General features: G+C 32.8%; 1 protein-coding gene across 1 annotated transcript in view; it reads right to left on the bottom strand.

The window, feature by feature from the left end:
- Positions 1-23,184, bottom strand: part of LOC114332056 (lysosomal alpha-mannosidase) — a 75,460-nt gene that overhangs the window by 26,676 nt on the left and 25,600 nt on the right. Inside the window, exons 7-9 of the mRNA XM_050662531.1 lie at positions 15,004-15,214; positions 6,110-6,315; positions 2,416-2,597 (exon numbers count right to left, since the gene is read on the bottom strand). Coding sequence (XP_050518488.1) covers positions 2,416-2,597; positions 6,110-6,315; positions 15,004-15,214 — 599 coding nt within the window. The remainder of the gene's footprint in view (positions 1-2,415; positions 2,598-6,109; positions 6,316-15,003; positions 15,215-23,184) is intronic.

Genomic DNA, 23,184 nt, shown 5'->3' with positions numbered 1-23,184 from the left:
CTATAAAAACTGGAAAATACAAAAATATAAACAATTTGCAACAAACATATTAACATCCTTAGGTGAATTATCTTGCGAAATTGAAAGCAGTACGAAAATACGAATTGCTTTGTATATCTAATACAGTCGAATCCGCTTATTGGAATAGCCTTTGTGCAAGGCAAAAATATTCTTATAACCGAGATATTCTAATAACCGATCATTGGTGGCTAATCGAAATAAGTGTTACCGAATATACGTAGGTATAATAGGTAATAATATTATTTACATACTATGCCAATGTGTAGTTTTACATACTATGCCAATATGTAGTTTTATTACATACTATGCCAATATGTATATCATATATGTAGGTACCTACATAATCAGCGACATTCGTGAAAGAACAAAGATTACTGATGTCGCAGAACGTATAGCTAGGCTCAAGTGGCAATGGGTCGGACATGTTGCCCGAGATAATCCCGAAAAATGGACAGAGAGACTAACAAACTGGAGACCAAGAGAAAACAGGCGAGGAGTAGGCAGACCGCAGCAGAGGTGGGCAGATGATATCAAACAAGTCGCGGGCAAGCAGTGGATGAGAATTGCCAAGAGGAGAAATCGATGGAAGCAAATGGAAGAGGCCTATGTCCAGCAGTGGACACAGGCTGAAGAAGAAGAAGAAGACATAATCAGTGTATGTAAATGGTTTTAGGTTTTTTTACGTCAATAATACAGTAGTGTAACTAGTACTTATCTATGTATGTGTTAAATACCAAATTACATTACATGTATGTGAATGAATACATTAGGTAATTAATATGAAATGTATGCAATATGTGGATATGTAAATATTTTCTTATTAAAATGGATATATAACAAAATTACTTTTTTTGAGAAATTATTGGTAATTATAGCTTTTTCGTTGTTAATCCGTGTGCTCATCCTTAATCCATTGGTTAAATAGAAGTTTTATTGGCGTCAAGAAATGGATTGTTACATTCTTGTTCTTTTCCCTCCTTTTCGAATTTAACAAAGCCATAATTCCCATCTTGTAAACAAGTAGGTACTCTCTGAGTGAATTCTAAATAAACTGCTTCTAACAATTTTATAACAGGCAACAGTGCCTTTGTGTAGACAAATAAAAATTATTTTATGACCCATGCATTTGTCGGCTATGCTAAAGATCGAATTGGTATTCGTAACAAAGTAATAAATATTTATTACCCTAATAATATCTAATCCAGCGGCCGTTGACGACAAATCATAATACCAAACATTTTAGTAAATTGCAAAAAAAAATTCTTTGACCTGCAAAATATGCTAATAAGCGGTATTATCTAGTTAGATCCTATTCCAATAAACAGATAAATTTATTAAGGAGTAAATGGAAATGTTTCGGGAACTTGAATTTATATTCCACAAAACGGGATATTCCTATAACAGGGATTCTAATAAGCGGGTTCGACTGTATAGGAATGTCCAAAATTTTAGTGTCATTAAGGCGCATTACCCTTACCAACATCATTTCATTTATTACAACTTAGTTAACAACAAAAATCTAGAAAACCGAAAAATATATGTAATCTCCTCACCGAGAAACCAAAAGAATGGTTCCACAGAAGAAATAGGACTTTAGGAACGAGAATGTGAAAATGTAGAGAGATACATATCTAGGAGGCAGTAACGTGACTCTTTTTCTTCCTATTTAGAAGCAAATCTGTTTGTTCATTGGTGAATTGTTACCTCTATGGAAGGTTGACACACCATCTTTTGCTCAGTCTTTCGATAATTCTTCTACCGATTGGTGATTTGTCTCTGTGCATTTGCCTATAGTTACTGCCCTCATTCCCTTTATCAAATTTCTTTATTTCCATCACTACACACACATATATCGATTTCCTTTTTTAAGTTCCAATAACACTTTCTTTTGTGTATTTCTGATTGTACGTTTCATGTAGCCATTTTCAATATCCGGTTTCGTTGCAGGTTTCGTCATGGTTTTAATTTATCCATATTCCGAGGCAAATTATCGAAATTTTTAGCATAGTTCAACCGTTTTTTGTATGATGAGTTGTTAGCACGTTAATCCAACCGTCCTATAGCTATGTGATGGACCAACATTTTTTTATTCGGGTTTTTTTTTCCGTAGCCAACTTATTTTAGTTTTTAGAAGCCGAAAATTCGCCCTTTACCTTCTCTACTCTGCTGCAGAACGGGCACCAATTTTACGCCATACACCCAGGGGTTACGCGACATATATGTCTTCGAGGACGCTAGAGTAGGACTTGCTAGCAATGCTAGCAAGTCGTGTTTCTAGAATCCCCGATTTATTTGTTGAGAAACAGAGGATATTTCTCACAGTATTATTACAGTGTGAGGGACGGCACCTCAGGCTGTCTTCGAGGTTCATTACTAGCCTTCCAATATCCTTACCTTCATTGATCATATAATCCCCATTATCCACTGGTAATCTTACATAATGTGTTACACTCCATCCCAGAGGATTGTACACTGCTACAACAAATTTATCTGATTCTTGTGATACTTTACAGATGCTAACATTTGTTAATAAACATGAAGCCAGTTCCAGTTTAAGATCCGTGTTGAGAAGTTCGCTGAAATAAAAATAATATCATTTAAATACCAAGTTTAAATTAGGTAAGCCTAAACCTACGACAACAAAAAAACTAGAGTAAGAAAGCTTAGTGAGAACTAAAAAAAAACGAAATTTTAGTAGCAAACAAAATTATATTCGGTATAAAATTCGCAAGTGGACAGAGTAGAGAAACTCATGTATCTTGGTAATAATATCAATATTGAGAGATGGGATCCAACCGTAGAAATTAAAAGCTGAATAGAACAACCCCAAGCTACTTTTGTAAGCTGATCCAAGTAAGAGATCCAAGCTGATCCAATGTCCTCTAAGTTATTTTCGGAAGGCGTTTGTTCAACAGTGGACTGAAAACGGCTACTGATAATGATCTTAGTTAAGATTTGTCATATTCAGATTTCACTTGCACAATTACTTACTTTACTTACTTTACTCCTCTTGATTCCATTTGGAACATAGGGCCTCTACAGTCCCCCTCCATTCATCTCTGTTTCTGGCCAGGGCTTTCACTTCTTTCCATGTTAACCCATTGTCTTCTAGCTCTCTGGTAATATTTCTTTTCCAGGATGTCATTGGTCTGCCTTGTTTTCTTTTTCCAGTTGGTTGGTAATCCAGGGCTTGTTTGGTTATATCATCTTCATTTTTCCTTAATGTGTGTCCAATAAACTTCCATTTGCGTCTGTTTATCGTTTTGGCTATCGGCTCTTGATTAGTTTTTCTCCAAAGTTCCTTGTTACTTATCCGATTTGGCCAATATATTTGCAATATTCGTCTAAGGCATCTATTTACAAATGTTTGAACCTTTTGTATAATCTTTTTCTCTATTTTCCAAGTTTCTGCTGCATATAGCAAAATGCTCTTTACATTTGTATTAAATATCCTGATTTTGGTTTTGGTTGTTAATTTATTGGACTCCCATGTTTTTTTCAGCATATAGAACGCATTTTGGGCTTTAGTTATCCTTCCATTAATTTCCTCTTCTATTCCACCGCTAGCGTCAATTATGCTTCCCAGATAGCAAAACTTCTGTACATTTTCTACTTCTTCTCCTTCAATAAATATACCCATTTCTCTTTCCGTATTTATCTTCATAAGTTTGGTTTTTCTTGTGTTAATCTCTAGTCCTATTTTTCTTGCTTCTTTTGTCACCTTTTCTGTTTTTTTCTGCATATGTTGTCTTTTTTCGGACACCAGACATATATCATCTGCAAAGTCTAGATCTTCAAGCTGACCAAAAGCATTCCATCTAATTCCTGTTTTATTTTTCGTTGCCTTCTTCATGACCCAGTCAATTAAGATCAAAAATATGGTTGGAGATAGAATACACCCCTGTCTGACTCCACTGTCTATGTTGATTGGTTCTGTGAGTTTCCCATTGTGCATGATTTGTGCGGTATAGTTTTCATAGAACATTTTGATAATTCTTATATATTTTAATGGAATTCCATATCTCTTTAGTATTTCCCACATTTTTTCTCTGTGAATCCGGTCAAAGGCTTGTCTAAAGTCAATGAAATTTATATAGATTTTGCTCTGCCATTCTATTGTTTGTTCTACAATGTTTCTTAATGTGTTAATATGATCTGTGCATGCTTTATTACTCCTGAAGCCCGCTTGGTTTGGTCTTAACAACTGGTCTATAGTTTCTTTCATTCTTTCTAGTATCATCCTTGTCATGACTTTACTCACTGTAGAAAGTAGTGTTATTGCTCTCCAATTGTTGCAATTCGTTTGATCTCCCTTCTTGGGTATCTTTACAATTATACCTTTTTTCCAATCATCAGGTATTCTCTCCTCCTGCCATATTCTGTTTATTAGTACATACAGGATTTCTTCCGATGTTTCTCTATCTGCTTTCAGTAGTTCTGTGGTAATGTTATCTATTCCAGCTGCTTTCCCTCTTTTCAGCTGTTGTATTGCTTTACTTACTTCTTTTTTTGTGAATTCCGATTCGGTGCAGCTTAGTTCTTCCTTTATTTCTTCATTTTCTATTTCGTGTTCTATTATTCTGTTGGCATATACTTCTCTAAAATGTTCGATCCATCTCTCAACTATTTCCTTTTCATTCTTCAACATTTTCCCGTTCTTGTCTTTTATATGCTCAACATTCATTTTTCCGCGTGAGCTTAGTTTTTTCGTCGTTTTATATAGAGTTCCCATGTCGTTGTTTTTTGCTGCTGTTTCTGCTTCTATTAACAGTTCTTCGTTATATTGTCTTTTGTCGTTTCTCGCACTTTTTTTAACTTCTTTATCTTTCTCTCTATATTCTCTCTTCATTTGTTCCCTATCTCTTAGATAATTTTGTAGCATTTTACATTTAAGTAGTTTCCTTTCGTTTATTTTTTCCCACGTGCTTCTCGATAGCCATGGTTTATTACTTATTTTTTGTATTCCTATCGTTTCTTTTGCTGCTTGTGTATATACATACTTGCATTTATCCCACAGCTCTTCTATCGTGGCATTTTCTGTGTTGTAAGTTTTATTATATAATTCTCTTAACTTGGTCTTATATTCTTCAGTACTTTCATTTCCGTCTTTGAGCCACTGAACGTTATATCTTTCTCGTTGTTCCATTGGCGTTTTCTTGCTTCTGGCTAGTTTGAGTTTGATTTTGGCTCTAATCAACATGTGGTCGGACCCTATGTCTGCCCCTCTCATTGCTCTAACATCTAAGAGTGAGTGCCTCCATGTCTTATCTATGGTTATGTGGTCAATCTGATTGTGTGTTTGTCCATCGGGGGATGTCCATGTTACTTTATGTATGCGTTTGTGTTGAAATATACTTCCACCTATGACTAAACTATTTTGGGTGCAGAAATCTATAAACATGTTTCCATTCTCATTAATTTGTCCCAATCCTTCTTTCCCCATTACAGTTTCTCTTCCACTATTATTCGTTCCTATTTTGGCATTCATATCTCCGATTATCATCACAATATCTTTTTTATATTTATTTTGTATTTTATCGTATGCCATCTGCAGCTGTTGGTAAAACTCATCTTTTATGTCCTGTTCTTTTTCATTTGTTGGTGCATATACATTAACAATTGTTAGATTTTTATATCTCGCTTTAAATCTAGCCATTATTATTCTATCTGAGATGGCTTCCCATTTTATTAGGGCATTTGTTGCTTCTTTTGAAATCATGAATGCAACACCACTCTCGTGTCGGTCTTTTTCGCCACATTTTCCCGAGTATATAACCGTTTTGGCGTGTTCAATTCTTGTTTTTCCACATCCCTTCCATCTAATTTCAGATAATCCTAATATACTAATGTTATTTTTATCCATTTCTTTTGCCACTTGATGTGTTTTACTTGTTTCAAACATTGTCCGGACATTCCAACATCCTATGTACGTTGTTTTTCTCAAATCCATTTCCGTGGCCATTTTCGTCGTCGCGTTATCCGTCCTATTTCCGAGGCTTGTAGAGGTTTCTTGCACAATTACTTTGCTGAAAAATCTCATAAGATTTTATACTTTTTTTCAAATACTTTAGTAAAAAGTTATACTTACTCAAAAACTTCTCCCATTTCTTTTTCAACATCAGTAATTGCTCTGTGTATTCCTCTAACATAATCGTTTGCCACGTGTTGTTTCTCGGTTCCAGTTATAGCATCATGGTGTTGCATAATTCCCATTATTTCTCTTAGGTGCCTTAGATTTTCGTCATAATTTCTCGACGTGTTGTAGGAATTTTGAGCAAATAACTGTTTGGTGGCCTGAAAAATGTATTGTTTATACAGGGTGTTTCATTGGGAAAGTAACATACGTTAACTGTAGAAAGAGGACACTTAGGCGGTCTCAAAAATATCATACTTAATGGGTACTACTTCATTAATAACAAAGATACTGGGTGTTTTTTTATTTACAATTTATTTACAATTGTAAAAAATCCAGATCCGGATTAAAAAATATTGGAAAAATGTTCCGACCCAAAAACAACACCCTGTACATTAAATTTTTTAAAGTGGATTTAGCATTTGAAAAGAGAATGAAAAACTAAATTTAGTGGTAAACTTTCAATTTTCGGCAAAATAATTTTCCTGGTAAAATTTTGAATTTGAATTCTGAAATACGACTTATAACTTGTTAAACACACTCTATATTGTTATGCTCTGTATTTCTCTGTTATGAGATTGATCAGCAAATTTTTATCTGATTAATTACTTAATTATTTTAATTATTACTTATGTAAAACAAAACCAAAATTAAATTAAATTTTCTAATAAATTTTATTCTCAGGGCTACTTTAATTTTAATGCCTTACCTTCGGTTTGTGTCTTCTAGGTATCTCTAGTTGCTTACTTCGTCCAGGGACAAAACAGGGAAATTAAATACCCTCGAGGTCATATAAATGTTATAAATATTTTTTATTTATCCAATATACCATAAATATAAGATTTAAAATTATACTAAAATTTACTTCTGTTGCAACTATTTCTCATCTAATAAATTAAGCTTTAATTCTGATATCTTCTTTGTTTTAACAACAATTTTATTTAAATAATTCTTTAGACTATTCTTACAAAAAATACTAAAATTTACTTTTCTCCTTTGGAATTTATTACTCAATTTTGAATTGATTGGAATGACTAAATTATGCTATAGAACTGCTCAATGCAGAAATAAACAAATATGGTGTGGATATAAAAAAAAACTCTCTCCGTTTCACAAAAATTTTGACTAACCTTTTGTTTCTTTTTTACTTCTTCTTCCTGGATTGCGTAATCCTCGATTCTCCCACACGTGCTCCTAGAATGTAGCGAAAGGTCCTTCTCGTCCAAACTGCTTCACCAACAAACAAACAACGGGCTCGATATCTTGTGCAAATTGATGCCCACCGGCTACTCGTTCTAGACATAAAACAGGAATCTCCTCGGCCAAAACGAAAATTAAATTCTCAACTCGGTCAACGATTTGCCAATTCGCCACTCGGCCAATTTCACCACTTGACACCGACTTCTCACTTTTTAAAAACTGGACTGTACTCTCCAGATATTCATTACACAGTGACCATTTTTTCTCTCCTCAAACTCAGACTCAACGCTCTCATCCCTTCCATCCATCATTCTCTGCCAATCACAAACATCATCGCTACCCACTACATCCATATTTTCATTTCTTAAGAACCAATTTATTTTGTGTACAACTTTTCTTTGTTAAATTCTAGGAGATACCAAATTACTTTCGTTGTTTCAAAATGCTAAACAAAAGGCCTTATATTCTAAACTCAATAAATTTGTTTACTGTCTCTCCTTCTCCGAATCATTTACAAATGTCCTATTGTCGATTTCAAAGCGAAATAAAATGTACTCTTTAAACTTCCTGCACCATTGTTTGAGTTCGTTCCGAGACCCATTAACAAACCACCTTAACGATTTCACTTTCCGCGAAAACACTGTTTACTAACTAAATTATAATATTTACAATTTTTGGTCATATACAGGGCGATGAAAATCTATGATCTCGTGGTCTCTGATATAAATTTATTTTCTAAAATTTTGCCATAAAAATTATGCAACAATATTTATTTTAATATTTGGAGTATTTTTTTTTTGCTTGGACTATAGTCATTCAGCCAGTCTCAATCAAAAGTAAATGTATCAAAGATAGTGCCAATTAGTGAAACATGGTTATTATAATAATATTACAATTTTTTACGTCTTATTTTATCTACTTATTACAGCTAATGTACATACTATGTTAATAAATATAATGTTTATCAAGAACGCATAGTGTATACATTTTACAAATAAAATTATTAATCTTAATATTTAAAATAAATGCATTCTTTTTGTATTTTTTTTTGTTTTGTTTTTTTTTGCTTTGTTTTTTTTTGTTTTTTTTTTTGTTTTGTTTTTTTTGCTTTGTTTTGTTTTGTTTTGTTTTGTTTTTTTTTGTCACTACGATAAGATGTCAACCCGGTTCAACCCCTCGGAGGTTTAAATCCTCTTCGTGATTTTTTTTTATATTTTTTTTGTAAATTTTTTACTATAGAAATTGTTCAAAATGGCCACCACCTTGTTGAAGACAAAGTCTTGCTCTTTTTGTTATTTGACTGACTGAGTTCTAATCTCATCAGGGTTATTCTTCATTTCTTGGAAAACTTCCCGAATCCGGTCAAGAAGTTCTTCCCCAATATTTATTTCGTCGTTATAAACTTTGGATTTTAGATATCCAAAAGTTATTTTTGAGCAATTTTTTTCTGTTTTTTTTTATTTTTAAGATAGTTAGTTGATTAAAGTTATCTATTTTTTGTGTACTCTTTATTATTTATTCATTAATTGAAGGTGAATATTTGTTATGAATAATTATTTGTCGAAATAATAAAAATGTTAACATTTTACCAATTTAGATGACCAAATAAGAAAATGTCAAAAGAGATAAAACACCCAGTATGTTTGTTACTAATGAAGTATGACCCATTAAGTATGGTATTTTTGGGACCGCTTAAGTGTCCTCTTTCTACAGTTAACGTATGTTACTTTCCGTATGTTATTACTAACGTATGTTTAAATAAAACAAAAAATATAGCTTATTAAATAAGTTAGTAAAAATAGGGATATTTGATAATTTAGTGATTGTTTATTTTCTTCTTCTTCTTTTTCTTTTTATTGACTTGTGCATCTGCCAGTACATTTGATAACTAAGTAACTTTAAAATCGTGTATGGTTTACCTTGTGCGCAAGTGCGTTATCTTGATGTAACATACTTTTTCTTTTTTATCAGTTAGGTTACCTACCGTCACACAAATAGTGACGACAAACGAAGAAATAAACGTTGAGGTGATAGAGGTAAAGTAATCATTTAGGAAATTTAAAACAGAAAATCACCGAAAGAAAACAGAATACCTAACGAACTTCTAAGTATGTAGAACCAGATCTGACCAAACACCTATTAAAACTGATTAAAAATATTAGAACAAAACAGAACAGTACAAGAATGGAGATCAAGCGTTATAATAAGTATTTGCAAAAAGGAAGACAAATCGGACTCCGAGAATTACAGAGGAATTAACGTATTAAATAAAACACGAAAATAATTAACAACCAAACTTATAACAAATAAACTAAATGAAATTATAGCATACGAGAAGGACAGCTAATTTCCTCAAAACATGTTAATTTCCTCAAAAAAGACAAAATGCATGGTTATAACAGCAGATCCAATAAGATGTAAATTGGAGCTGGAAGGTCAGATAATAGAACAAGTGATGGAGTTTAAATACCTAGAGCAAACAGAGCCGCAGGTTGCCTGAATGACACAATATGGAGAAATAAAAATATCGGAAAAGAAATGAAAGGCAGAATTTACAAAACAGTCATCAGACCAATAATGACATACGCGGCAGAAACACGACCCGACACAGAGAGGACAAAAAGATTGGTCGAAACAGCGGAGATGAAAACCCTTCGAAAAATCGATGGTAAGACTCTATGGGACAGAGCTAGAAGTACAAATATACGACGGAGATGCAAGATGGATAACATTAACAACTGGGTAAGAAACAGAAGAATAGAATGGAATGACCACATAAGCCGAATGACAACAAATAGGGTAGTCAGGACAGCGAGAGACGGTTCTCCAATAGGAAGACGATCAGTGGGAAGACCACGAAAACGATAGAAAGACAACTTACTAGAGATACATTGAAAAAACAGACAGAGTCATGTCTATACAAAAAGAAGAAGAAGAAGAAGAAGAAAAGGACAGCAAGATATTAGGCCGAGAAGATCATGCATCGCAGCTATATGTGTAATATGTAATAAGGCAAATGTAAGAGACCACTAGAATAAAACAAACCGGCATTTTATGTCTTGTGGATCTTAAGAAGGCATTTGATGGGGTCAAAGTAAAAAACGTGATGCACTTATTGTACGTAAGGGAAAATTAAAACGATCGAAAATATCTACCATAACCACACAATAACAGAAAAAGTAGAAGTAGAACTAAGTGACTCAATTTAAGCTGATAAGCCAGGGTGATTCCCCGAACTCTTTATTATTCAACCTAATCGTGGTTCAAACAATAAATCAAGTAAGAACGACAAATTGAATACCAAATCAGAAAAAAAACAAAAAGCTCTAAACAGAAGTGGAAGATCAAGTTAATAAGCAAACAGGCCTGAATAAAACAATATGGACAAAAAAAATAGCGAGCAAGAAATGAAAGGCAATTTTAATTTAATTTCGGTCTTAATTGTCTTTACTCCTTACTAATGCCCTCAAATCTTTGGTTTATCCATCAGCTTACCACTAAATCTTGACGTTTAAATTTGTTTCTTCAATATAACTATTATAGATATTGTACTAGGGCTATCCATAAATTTAGTTACGTTTTGATCTCTAGCCGCTAGGGGCGGAGCTAGCGCGGCTGTTTTAGCATCGTGGCTTTTCTCCGTTCAGTAGCTGTCCAGCCGTGCTAGCGCAAAGTCACTCTCTCTTCTAGAAATTTTACAACAGCTGTTTGAAATGTGTGCCGCGATCGAAATGAGGTACGATAATAGGGTTCTTATTGACTAATAACAACAGACCAATTGAAATGTATCACAAAATATGTGCTGTTTATGGGAACAATGTGATCACTGAAGATGGCGTGCGTCAATGGTGCTTTAAATTCAAAAATGGCTGAACCAATGTGCACGATGAAGAACGAAGTGGACGGCCAAGCATTGTGACTGGTGAACTTGTCTCTTCAATTCAAGGTCGATTTAATGGATTTACGTGGACAACATTATTTTACAGAATATTTCTACTAAAACTGGTACAAATCAAAGAAAAATATTGTTTTTTAAAAATTGTCTTGTATTTTCATAGAAAAAATCAAAATTTAAAATTAATACAAAATATGCAGGTTTTTACTTATACCTCAGTCGGTATCTGACATATCGGACTCAGTATTTGTGGTCACCCGGTAGGTAATAGCATTCGAAATGTTTCAGGACAAAATGAGCCTGGTTTGATCCTTTTCTGTACACCTTTTTTGCTGCTTAAAATTGTTAATGATGGGTCAGACGTTAAAATAAGTTTAATTTCCTGTACGCATGTCTGCATTTGCTTACACTAGCTGGGATCTTTAAGATCTCTTTTGGTATTTTTGAAGAATTCCTTTTTCCACGAGCCTGTAATGGCTGTGCTCCTTGAACGATAACTTCACCATCAAGCAAACTACGTATTTCTTCTGTTTTCTTCTTTTTGTCCTTCCAGTGGAGTGCTTATATAATTTAGAAAGCCGACTTGGTTGCATTTATTTGTTTTCTACTAGTTTTAAATGTTCCATCTTAGTCCAGAAAGCCAATGCGCATCCGCTAGGGAAAATATTCTAATTCGGATTTTTTGCACAGTCTTACTCAAAAAGGACTCCTTTTAACAAATTTCCATGTTGCCAGGACCAAAAGGTGGTCAAAATTTTTTTTGTTTTTTTCCTAAAATTATTTTTTTTGCACGGAAAAAAGTTTTTTTAGGTTTTTTGGATCATTTCAAAGAGAAAAGGTCTTTAGTGACTTTTCTCTAAAAATGATAGTTTTTGACATATAAGCGATTAAAAATTGAAAAATTGCGAAATCGGCCATTTTTAACCCTCAAAAACTATGTGAAAAGCTGAAAATTTGAATGTTGCCAAGGTAGGTTAATATTCTTTAAACATCGATTGATGAAATCCCGAAGAGTTTTTTGCAATACAATATTTAAAACTCCTTTGTTTTTTAATTGCTAATCAAGCGTGCACGACACTATTTTCCACCGACATTATGGTGCAAATGAAAGGAATAAATTCGTTATTTCGTAAACCGGCGCCTTTAAGGAAAAATCCCGAAACAGGCCGATTTTTATTTTTAAGTTATGATATTGTGGCATATATGGTATACTAGTGACGTCATCCATCTGGACGTGATGACGTAATCGATGATTTTTTTAAATGAGAATAGGGGTCGTGTGCTAGCTCATTTGAAATGTTCTTCAATTCTCTATTCAGTAATATAAACATTTACATAATTATTTATACAGGGTGTCCAAAAATTTTTTATTAAATTAAATTATTTGACAAAAAAAGAAGTAGAAGGACACCCTGTATAAAAAATTATGTAAATGTTTACATTACTTGATGGAGAATTGAAGAACCTTTCAGACGAGCTACCACACGACCCCTATTCTCATTTAAAAAAATCATCGATTACGTCATCACGCCCAGACGGATGACGTCACTAGTATACCATATATGCCACAATATCATAACTTAAAAATAAAAATCGACCTGTTTCGGGATTTTTCGTTAAAGTCGCCGATTTTAGAAATAACGAATTTATTCCTTTCATTTGCACCATACTGTCGGTGGAAAATAGTGTCTTGCACGCTTGATTCGCAATTAAAAAACAAAGGAGATTTGAATATTGTATTGCAAAAAACTCTTCGGTATTTCATCAACCGATGTTTAAAGAATATTTTCCTACCTTGGCAACATTCAAATTTTCAGTTTTTCACATAGTCTTTGAGGGTTAAAAATGGCCGATTTCGCAATTTTTCAATTTTTAATCGCTTATATGTCAAAAACTATCACTTTTAGAAAAAAGTCACTAAAGACCTTTTCTGTTTGGAATGATCCAAAAAACCTAAGAAAACTTTTTTCCATGCAATAAAAATAATTTTAGGAAAAAAACAAAAAAAAAAACGTTTAAAAAATTGTTGACCACCTTTTGGTCCTGGCAACATGGAAATTTGTTAAAAGGAGTCCTTTTTGAGTAAGATTGTGCAAAAAATCCGAATTAGAATATTTTCCCTAGCGGATGCGCAGTGGCTTTCTGGACTATCTAACCAATCTGTATTTGCTTGTAGAAATACAGCATGTTTTCGTGAGTCTTTAACCATTTCTCTATCATCGCCGTTTTAAAATTATGTAATCTTTTTTTAATGATTAAATTATCATATATAACGTTCAATAAATGAATTTCCAAATATTTTAATTTGTCCTCTAGATTAGGAAAATCTTGCAGCTCTATTTGGTCGCAAAGATATTTACGGAGCACTATGTTTAAGCCAGAGCAGTCACCAGATGTAGCTAAAACAAAAAAAAGCCCCTGTATTTCGGGCTTCCGCAGCTATCCGCAGCTAAATTGTACGCCATTAATTAGCCAAATATACGCTCTGAGCTTCGCTGGTGTCGCTCCTAGCGGATTAGTAATGCAACTTTCACCGGTAATTTTTAAATTTAATATTTAATTGTTATCGCTTAATATTTACAACGCAAAAAAGTAATTAAATTGTAATCGATTTTTTTAAGATTTTGTTAATCATTTTGAAGTTCTATTGATGAAATAATAATTTCTTACTTCGAATACTTTCACAATTATCGTGTAGATGGCGCTAAGATTAAGAGATTAAGTTATAATTACATATTACGGAACATTAAAAAAACTTAAATTCAATATTTAAAACGTAAGTATATTTAAGGTAAAAATATATACCACAGCTTTGACCAACTAATATTTTTTATAATTAATGTTTTTATTTTTAATTTTAAATTAATCACTTTGACATTTATGTCAAATTTCCAGTAAACGTTTACAGACTTGTCACTACTGGCGCTCGCGAATTTTTAAATATCCCTCTACGTACGAGCTCACAGCTTTTATGCACTATGTTATAAAATAAATAGTATTGCTCGATCGGAGGCGATAATATAACTAAATGCCTTATAAACATAAAAATTAAACAGAAATGGCTTAAAAATGGCTTAAATGGCAATAAAATGGCTTATTTTTGACTTTCAAAAAATAATATAAAATAAAAGTAAACTGTCTATAAATATATCAAGAAATATTCATTCTTACCTGAATTATTCGATTCCATCACAATCACTTTGAAAAATAAGGTTAATATTACAAAATGTCACAATTTTTAAAAAGTTGACTACTAACCTAAGTGCACACGTGCGCGGTGAATAGTTCTGGAGCGGGGATAGTAAGTTTTTGTTAAAACAAACCATAATATATGTCTGTGTCTCTAGGATGTGTTTTGAATTTTTTACGTTACTTTTGAAATTTGACTTTTGGCCGGCTAATTATTGAAAATAAACGTATGTGCGGCGTTGAACACCTGGTTGAAGTCTCAGGCGGCAGAATTTTATGACAATGATATTTGAGTGTCTGAGATTATGTAGAAAAATAGTATTTGAGTGTCTCTTTCAAATGTATATTTTTTTTCTTGCGTACCTATATAAAATTTGATTTTGTATCCAATTAATTTTATAAAATGAGACAAAACAATATAGTCTGTTATATAGAGAAAATAAATTCTCATTCGAAATACAAATTAATGATGTCAAGTAGGGCTTTATATTGCTCCTTCTTGTTTACTGTATATTCAGACTTAATACTAACAATTCAAGAAGTATTAAAACGATGTATCACTTACCTGTAGAATATTATGTCCAACTCTTTCAAATCTTTTAGAATTTGGCCTTGATGAATAGTATCCTGTCCAGAAAGAATGATCACTGTCACTATAAGGAAAGAAGTCATCTGTTTTCGCAATCAGATCTTTATCTAAACCATCGTTTACCGCTTTAATATAACAAGATGGAGTAGAGTATATAACGTTCAGATTTGTGTCGTTCTGGAAAGCTCTAAAACATTAAAAAACAAATAAATTATTAATGTTATAAGTAGAATAAGTAAATAAAATTTATACAGTCACGGACGTTTTGTATGAAGTATCATATAAATGGTATAGTGCAGTAACTGGAGGTTTTCCCCTCCGATTTCGTTGAACCTCCATCGACTTTCATGAAATTTGGTGAGTAGTTAGAAAATACCTCAAGAAACAAAGGTGATATGATGCCAACTTGCGCTTTTACCCTGGGGGTGGATGCCACCCCTTCTCGGGAGGTGAAAATTATTTTATTAAAAATAAAAACATAAATCGATAGAGGGACAAAAGTATAAGCAAAATTTGTTATATAAAGTTATTAATTTAAACCGATGTTTTGTGAGTTATTAAAGATCAAAAATTTTATTTTTTCATAAAAAAATGCATGTTTTAAAGCTGTTTTTCACGTATAACTCAAAAATTATCAGCTTTTACAAAAAACTTGTTATTACCAAAATTGAAGATAATAAAAAACTGAATACACTGCTTACTTAAGAAACTAAACTATTTTTAATTCAAAGTGAGTTAGGGGTAATTGAATGAATATTTTTTTTGACGAGTACTCAAATCTAAATATTCAAGCTTAAATAACAAGAAAACAATGCATTTTATAAAACATATCTGCTAAACACTTGTCGAAGTACTTCGGAGTACCTAACAAATGAGCTCCAAAAGAAGTTAATAGCATCAAAATTAAGCAAGTTATGATGAAAATAAGAGAACCCTTTCGAATTTTTTAGGAAAAAGTGAAAAATAAAACATAACGCCATTTCCTCAAAAATTAAAATTTATTGTAATTCTTACACGAGTTTCTTTATATTAGCATAAGTAATAATTTCAACAATTTTGACCAGTTTAGAAAGCATATTTTTGAAAAAAAAATATAATTAAAAAATCAGAATTTTTAAAATTATCGTAGTTTTCATCTTCTTTTGATAATAACTCCAAAAATACTCAACATACTTGAAAAATTATATACAGCGTGTCTACTTAAGTTGGAAACATATGGGAAACTTTTTTATTATTAATTTTACGAAAAAAAGTTATTCTTTATAAAAAGTTTTGCATGCCCCAAAACCTAAAATTCAATTATCAGATATTAAATTTTCTCAATATTATACGAGGTATGTCAAAAATATGAATTTCGGTCAAGGATAAAGTAACTTTATTTCTCTCAATATCGAAAATTCTTATGATAAAAAGTTGTTTGGAATTAAAAACTAAGATCAAATATGCAATTACATGCTTGTAATTGAAAAAAAAAAATTTAAAATTTTTTCTCAAATTTATGGATACCTACCCAACATCGTTTTTAATTATTACAAATATGATAATTCTCTTATTATTCATTTTACGAAAAAAAGTTATTCTTCATAAAAAGCTCTGCATGGTCTAAAATTTAAGACACAACCATAATATATCAACTTTTATTAATTTTATACGAGGTTTGTCAAAAAATATGAAATTCGCTCAAGATTATAGTACCTTTATATTTCACAATATTTCAATTAGAAGGATATAATTGCATATTGAAACATAGTTTTTAATTCTAAACAACTTTTTTTAATAACCATTTTCAATATTGTGAAAAATAAAGGTACTTTACTCTTGAGTGAATTTCATATTTTTTGACGTACCTCGTAAAAAATTAATAAAATGTGATATCTGATGGTTGCATCTTCGGTCTTAGGACATAAAGAGCTTTTTATAAAGAATACATTTTTTTCGTAAAAGTAATAATAAAAGAGCTATCGTATGTGTAATAAATAAAAACGAAGAAATAGCTTCAGAACAACATTAAAATAAAAACGAAGTAAAGTATCAATAAATTTGAGAAAAATTTGGAAAATATTTTTTTCCAATTAGAAGGATGTAATTGCATACTTTATCTTAGTTTTGATTTTCAAACAACTTTTCATAATAAGAATTTTCGATATTGAGAGAAATAAAGGTAGTTTACTCTTGAACGAATTTCATATTTTTTGACATACCTCGTATAATATTGACAAAATTTTATGTCTGATGATTGAATCTTAGGTTTTAGAGCATGCAGAACTTTTTATAAAGAATAACTTTTTTTCGTAAAATGAATAACAAAAAAGTTTCCCATATTTTTCCAACTTAAGTAGACACGCTGTATAATCAAATTTTATTTTTTTCTGTGTCAAATATTTTACCTGTTTTACTATTTCTGTAGGATAAAAAATAACCGAGATAGAAACGTTAAAGCTAAAATTTTGCTGCGAGAATCATGTAACCGGGGTCATTTAACATTTTAGTTTTAGAAAAGTAGGGGGTTTAAAGATTTAGTTTAACGCAGTTTAATATCCCTTGGAATTAACTTTTAAATGGTTCTTACGTGAACCTTATATCGTAAAAATTAACGGAGTTATTTAAGAGGAGAAAACAGTAACATTTTTGTGGAAAAATTTTTAAAAGGTGAATTTTGAAAAAATTTTGGAGCATAAATTTTAATGCTATTAACTTCTTCGGGGGCTCATTTGATAGATATTTCTAAACACTTTGAGAAATGTTTAATACGTTTATGTTCTAAAATGCATCGTTTTTCCGTTATTTAAGCTTGAATAACTCTTCTACGAAGGACACAAAGCCAAACTGGAACACTTAGGTAAAGTAACAGAAGAAATAGCCGTAGACAGTGGAGTCAAACATGGTTGTGTAAATGGTTCCCAGTTGTAATCCTTATTATGATAGATTGGGTAATGAGAAAAGTAACTGGCGATCGAATCGAACAATCGCCAAATAGAATCTATTCAAAGATATTCTTCTTCTTCTTCTTCTTCCTTTTTGTATTGTAGGCTTTAAAGCTTGTTTCTTCTTCAATATTAGCCTCCTAAATTGTTTAAGTTATCGCACCATCTTTTTCTTGGTCTGCCAATACTTCTTCGTCCATTTGATGACTTATCTCGTGCTATTCGTACTACCATATCCTCTGCCATTCTACTAATGTGTTCGTTCCACTACTGTTTCCGTTTCGTCACCCATCCATTTATGTCTTCTACATTGCTCGATCTTCTTATGTTTTCGTTTCTCTCCCTATCCAACAGACTTTTCCCTGATATTCAATTACAGTAGAATCCGCTTATTAGAGTACCGCTTATAGGAATATCCCAGTTTAAGGAATAGAATTTTTTCCATTTACTCCTTAATAAATTTAACCGTTTATAGTGATACGTTTTAGTAAAAGAATCCCGCTTTATCTAATAATTCTAAGTTACCAAAAACTTTTTAGGTACAATTTCCCACGAATTTTTATGTTCTCTGGTTTTATAGGACCTGTCGATAATATTTTATTACTTACTTTATTATGGGTACCAATTCTACCTTCCGCCAAACATTTACCGATCGTAAAGTAGGTACCTAATTTTTCAATTGTGTAAACATTCTTATTGCTCACTCACCGCCACGTCGTTGTCTGTCTAGATTTTTAACAGTTGGAAGTCATAAATAATCCCTTGTAATATAATAACCGCTGAAATTTTCTGGAGGGTAAAACCAATGTCAATTTTTTATTTATTATAATTTTAGAGCAACAAGTGACTAATATCGTTGATTGAGGAATTGGACCCATATTAATATTTCAATCAACGCTAATATCTTATGTAACAAAACAAATAGTCTCAGATTACCGATTATTTTTCCAGAAAAAAAGTAAGTCTGTTGGATATAATTATGTTAATAAGAAAATATATATGTATAAGTATATCTACATATTGCATACATTTCATACTTATTTGTGTAGGTATGCATGCACAGATAATGTAGTTTGGTGTTTTAATAAAATAAGTAATAGTTTACACTAGGTACTGTATTATTGACATAAAAAGAAATAGAACCATATACATAACGTATGTATGTACATGTAAATACATACTATGTACATGTACATACAGTATGTACCTGTACAAAATGTGTTGTACTATTACGACGTATATTCGGTACATATATTTCTGCTAGCCACCACTGATCGGTTATTAGAATATCCCGGTTATAGGAATATTTTTGCTTGGCACGAAGGCTATTCTAATAAGCGGGTTCGACTGTACCATTATTATATTATAATCAATATTATACATTCAATTACCTTTAACTCACTTAAAGTTAACACTAAAGGGTTTTTCTAGTAAGGAGTTTATTTCATTTTTTATTAGCTTCAATTTTGGAATTATAACTTTTTTAAAAATTTATAATTTTTGATTTATTTATAAAAAATCGGCTAAAAACATCCATTGTTCTCAAGAAAAAATAAAATTTTTGGTCTTTAATAACTCAAAAAGTATTCATTTAAATTAATAACTTTATATAACAAATTTTGCTTAGAACTTGTCTCTCTATCGAATTGTGGGGTTACTTTTAATAAAATAATTTTCACCCCCGAGAGGGGGTGGCATCCACCCTCAGGGTAAAAGCACAAGTTGGCACCATGTTACCTTTGTTTCTTAAGATATCCTCTAAATACTCACCAATTTTCATGCAAATCAATGGAGGTTCCACGAAATCGGAGGTAATAGCTCATATCCACCTTCAGTGACTGCACTAGTATAATTGGATTTAAATTTAATATGGGCTATATAGTGGCCAATATAATTTTAAGATTGAATCTCATCAAGGTAAGTATTCACTATTGTACCGAGATGAAGACCTGCGTCATTGTGCATTAACACGAATTTGTTATCCAATATGGCTGGCAAGTGGCAGGATCTGTCATTCACCCAATCAACTCACCAAGTTCGGTATCTCCTTTCCAAGAAATATCACTACTCCATATAGCACTATGCCGAACCACCAAAATTAATACTCTGTGTGAGGTTACATCTGGCATAGCGTTCATCATATTATGGAAGCTAGATTTACAGAACTTCGTCTACAGAATAGTTGGCGAACAGTATGTCATTTACCACAGTATACAATACTGGTATTATACCTCAAGAGTGGCTGCTGTCTACATTCGTTACACTGCCAAAGAAATCCAATGCAAAAGAATGTTCAGAACATCGAACAATATCTTTAATGAGCCATCTACTAAAGATATTTCTAAAAATCATCCACAACCGAGTTTATCAAAAGTTGGAGTCAGATATTAGTAATACGCAGATGGGGTTCAGAAAAGGACTAGGTACTCGAGAAGCTCTCTTCGGTTTGAATGTTCTTACACAAAGATGCCTAGACGTTATTCAAGAAGTACATGAATGTTTTATCGATTTTGAAAAAGCGTTTGACAGAGTACGCCACGATAGGCTAAGAGACATTCTTGAAAGAAAAGACATAGATAATAAAGATCTGCGAATAATTCTCAACTTATATTGGAATCAGAAAGCTAACATCAAAATAGAAAATGAGATATCAAAAGCAATAGAAATACGCAAAGGAGTAAGACAGGGATGCATTTTGTCACCACTGCTATTTAATTTATATAGTGAAAGCATCTGTCAGGAAGCCATTTTGAAAGCAAATGAAGGAATCATAATCAATGGAGAAGTTGTAAATAATATTCGATACGCAGACGACACTGTACTAGTTGCAAAAACAGTAGAAGGATTACAACGATTACTTACAAACATAAATATTGCTTGCAACAATTATGGCATAAACATTAATATCAAAAAAATCAAGTATATGGTCTTCAGTAAAATCATGACACTACCAGCACATATTAGTATAAACGGCATTCAAATTGAAAAAGTATCAAGTTATAAATACTTGGGAACTTTAATAAACGAAACTGGAGACCAAAACAATGAAATAAAAAGACGTATCGAAATTGCCAGGACCACCTTCATAAAGATGAGAAAATTCTTCTGCAACAGAGATATAAGCATCCCTCTACTATTAAGAATGTTAAGAGGATACGTATTTAACACGTTACTATACGGTGTAGAGGCCTGGACTCTCAAACAGAACAACATAAAAAATATTGAAAGTTTCGAGATGTGGTGCTACCGTCGAATGCTGAAGATAAGTTGGGTTGAAAGAATCACAAATCTTGAAGTAATACGAAGGATAGGAAGAGACCCAGAAATTTTGTTAACGATAAAACGAAGAAAACTCGAGTATTTGGGTCACCTGATGAGAGGTCATAAATACGCATTACTTCAAAATATAATGCAAGGAAAAATAGAAGGAAAACAGAATCCAGGCCGTAGAAGAATGTCATGGTTGCGGAATTTGAGAGAGTGGTTTGGCTGCACCACTAATGAACTTTTTAGGTCAGCTGTAAACAAAGTCAGGGTAGCCTTGATGATTTCCAATCTCCGATAGGAGTGGCACAAGAAGAAGAATGTCAGTTGTAACTTCATACAGAGCGTTAGTTTTGGTGGTGGCCCCATAGTCCTACGGAGCGGTATTGCTTTGAAAGGACATACCGAACACGTGGAGGTGGTTAGGCGAATGCCAACTGATATGTACATTGAAAACATTTAAGAAGATCATGTTTTGCCATTTGAAAGCCATATTGGGTATGACATATTGGTGTTAATGCACGTCTTCATGTCGCTAGCAAGTGAAGACTATGAAGGAGAGATAAGATCGAAGCATTCTGACTTTTATGCAGAGGCGGCTCTAGCCCATGTAGCGCCCGTGTGCAGTCGATGCCCTGGTGCCCTTTGGTAGACGCGCAGTCAAAATGGAATACCTAGCAGTGGCGGATCCAGAAATTTTTTGGGGGGTGGGGAGGGGTCATGGGTCTTGAGGGTGATTTAATTACTTCTCTCTGATGCAAGATCACTTAGTCTTATCAACCCTAGGATAAGGTGGTTTACAATTGGTAGTCATGACTCATGACCCCCGTGACACCCCCTGGATCCGCCAGTGATACCTAGTCGAATAGGTACCTACCTAGTACTTGTACATAGGGTATTAGGTACTCTTATAACGTAAACAAAAATCCAGATGCAAATAGTGCAATATTAAATTATGTCGGGAGCCAATAGATATTCACGGTCACGGCGTCAGAACAACCTACCCAAATCTGTTGAAAATATTTAATTGAAAATGAACTTTTTATCTATGCGGTAAGGTCGAAAATTGGTTGAGGTTGATAAAATGATGAACTACATACTACGTATTTTCAGTATTACTAAAAAAACCAACAACAAATTGTTAATATGGATAATTTTTGAGGAGCTCTGACTCCGCTGAAAGTCGCAATAATTGTGGTAGTTTTCTTCTTAGGGTGCCTGTCCGTTTCGAACATTGGCGATTATTCTGGCTATGATGACTTTGTTGGTTGCTATACGGAATAGTTGTGTTGAAGTCTTTCTATACCATGCTCTCAGGTTAGCAAGCCAGGACATTCTTCTTCGTCCTGGGGCCCCTTTTCCTTCAATTTTACCTTGTAAAATGCATTGGAGTAGCTCGTATCTGCCTCGATTTCTCATTATATGTACCAAGTACTGCAGCTTACGGGCCTTCACGATGTTGACTAAATATGTGGTTGTGTTCATCCTCCGTAGTACTTCTTCATTGGTGACTTTGTCTGTCCATGGTATCTTCAGGATCCTTCTGTACAACCATAGCTCGCATGCCTGAAGTTTTGATAGAGTTTCTGCCTTTAATGTCCACGTTTCTACTCCGTATAGACGCACTGAGTACACGTAACATTTTAGGAGCTTTATTTTTGTTTTTAGGGTGAGGTCATGGCTCTTGAACACATATCTCATAGTCAAGAATGCACTTTTTGCCTTTCCGATGCGACATATAATCTCTTAAGTATTGTCCCGTGACTTATTGAGTTGCTCCAGTTATATTTTGCTTGCTGATGATCATAAGCTTGGATTTGCTGGTGTTTATATCTAGACCATATGTTCTACTCATTTCCGTTATTTCGTTCATTAAGTTTTGCAGCCCTGCTATGGTATTGGAAAACACTATTTAATAATAATAATAATATCGTCTTTATTATTTCTTCAATATAGAAATGTACATTTT

The sequence above is a fragment of the Diabrotica virgifera genome, chromosome 9 (genome assembly GCF_917563875.1).
Source record: "Diabrotica virgifera virgifera chromosome 9, PGI_DIABVI_V3a".
NCBI lineage: Eukaryota > Metazoa > Arthropoda > Insecta > Coleoptera > Chrysomelidae > Diabrotica > Diabrotica virgifera.
The sequence above is the reverse complement of the archived record's forward strand: the minus strand, read 5'-3'. Positions and strand labels throughout refer to the sequence as shown.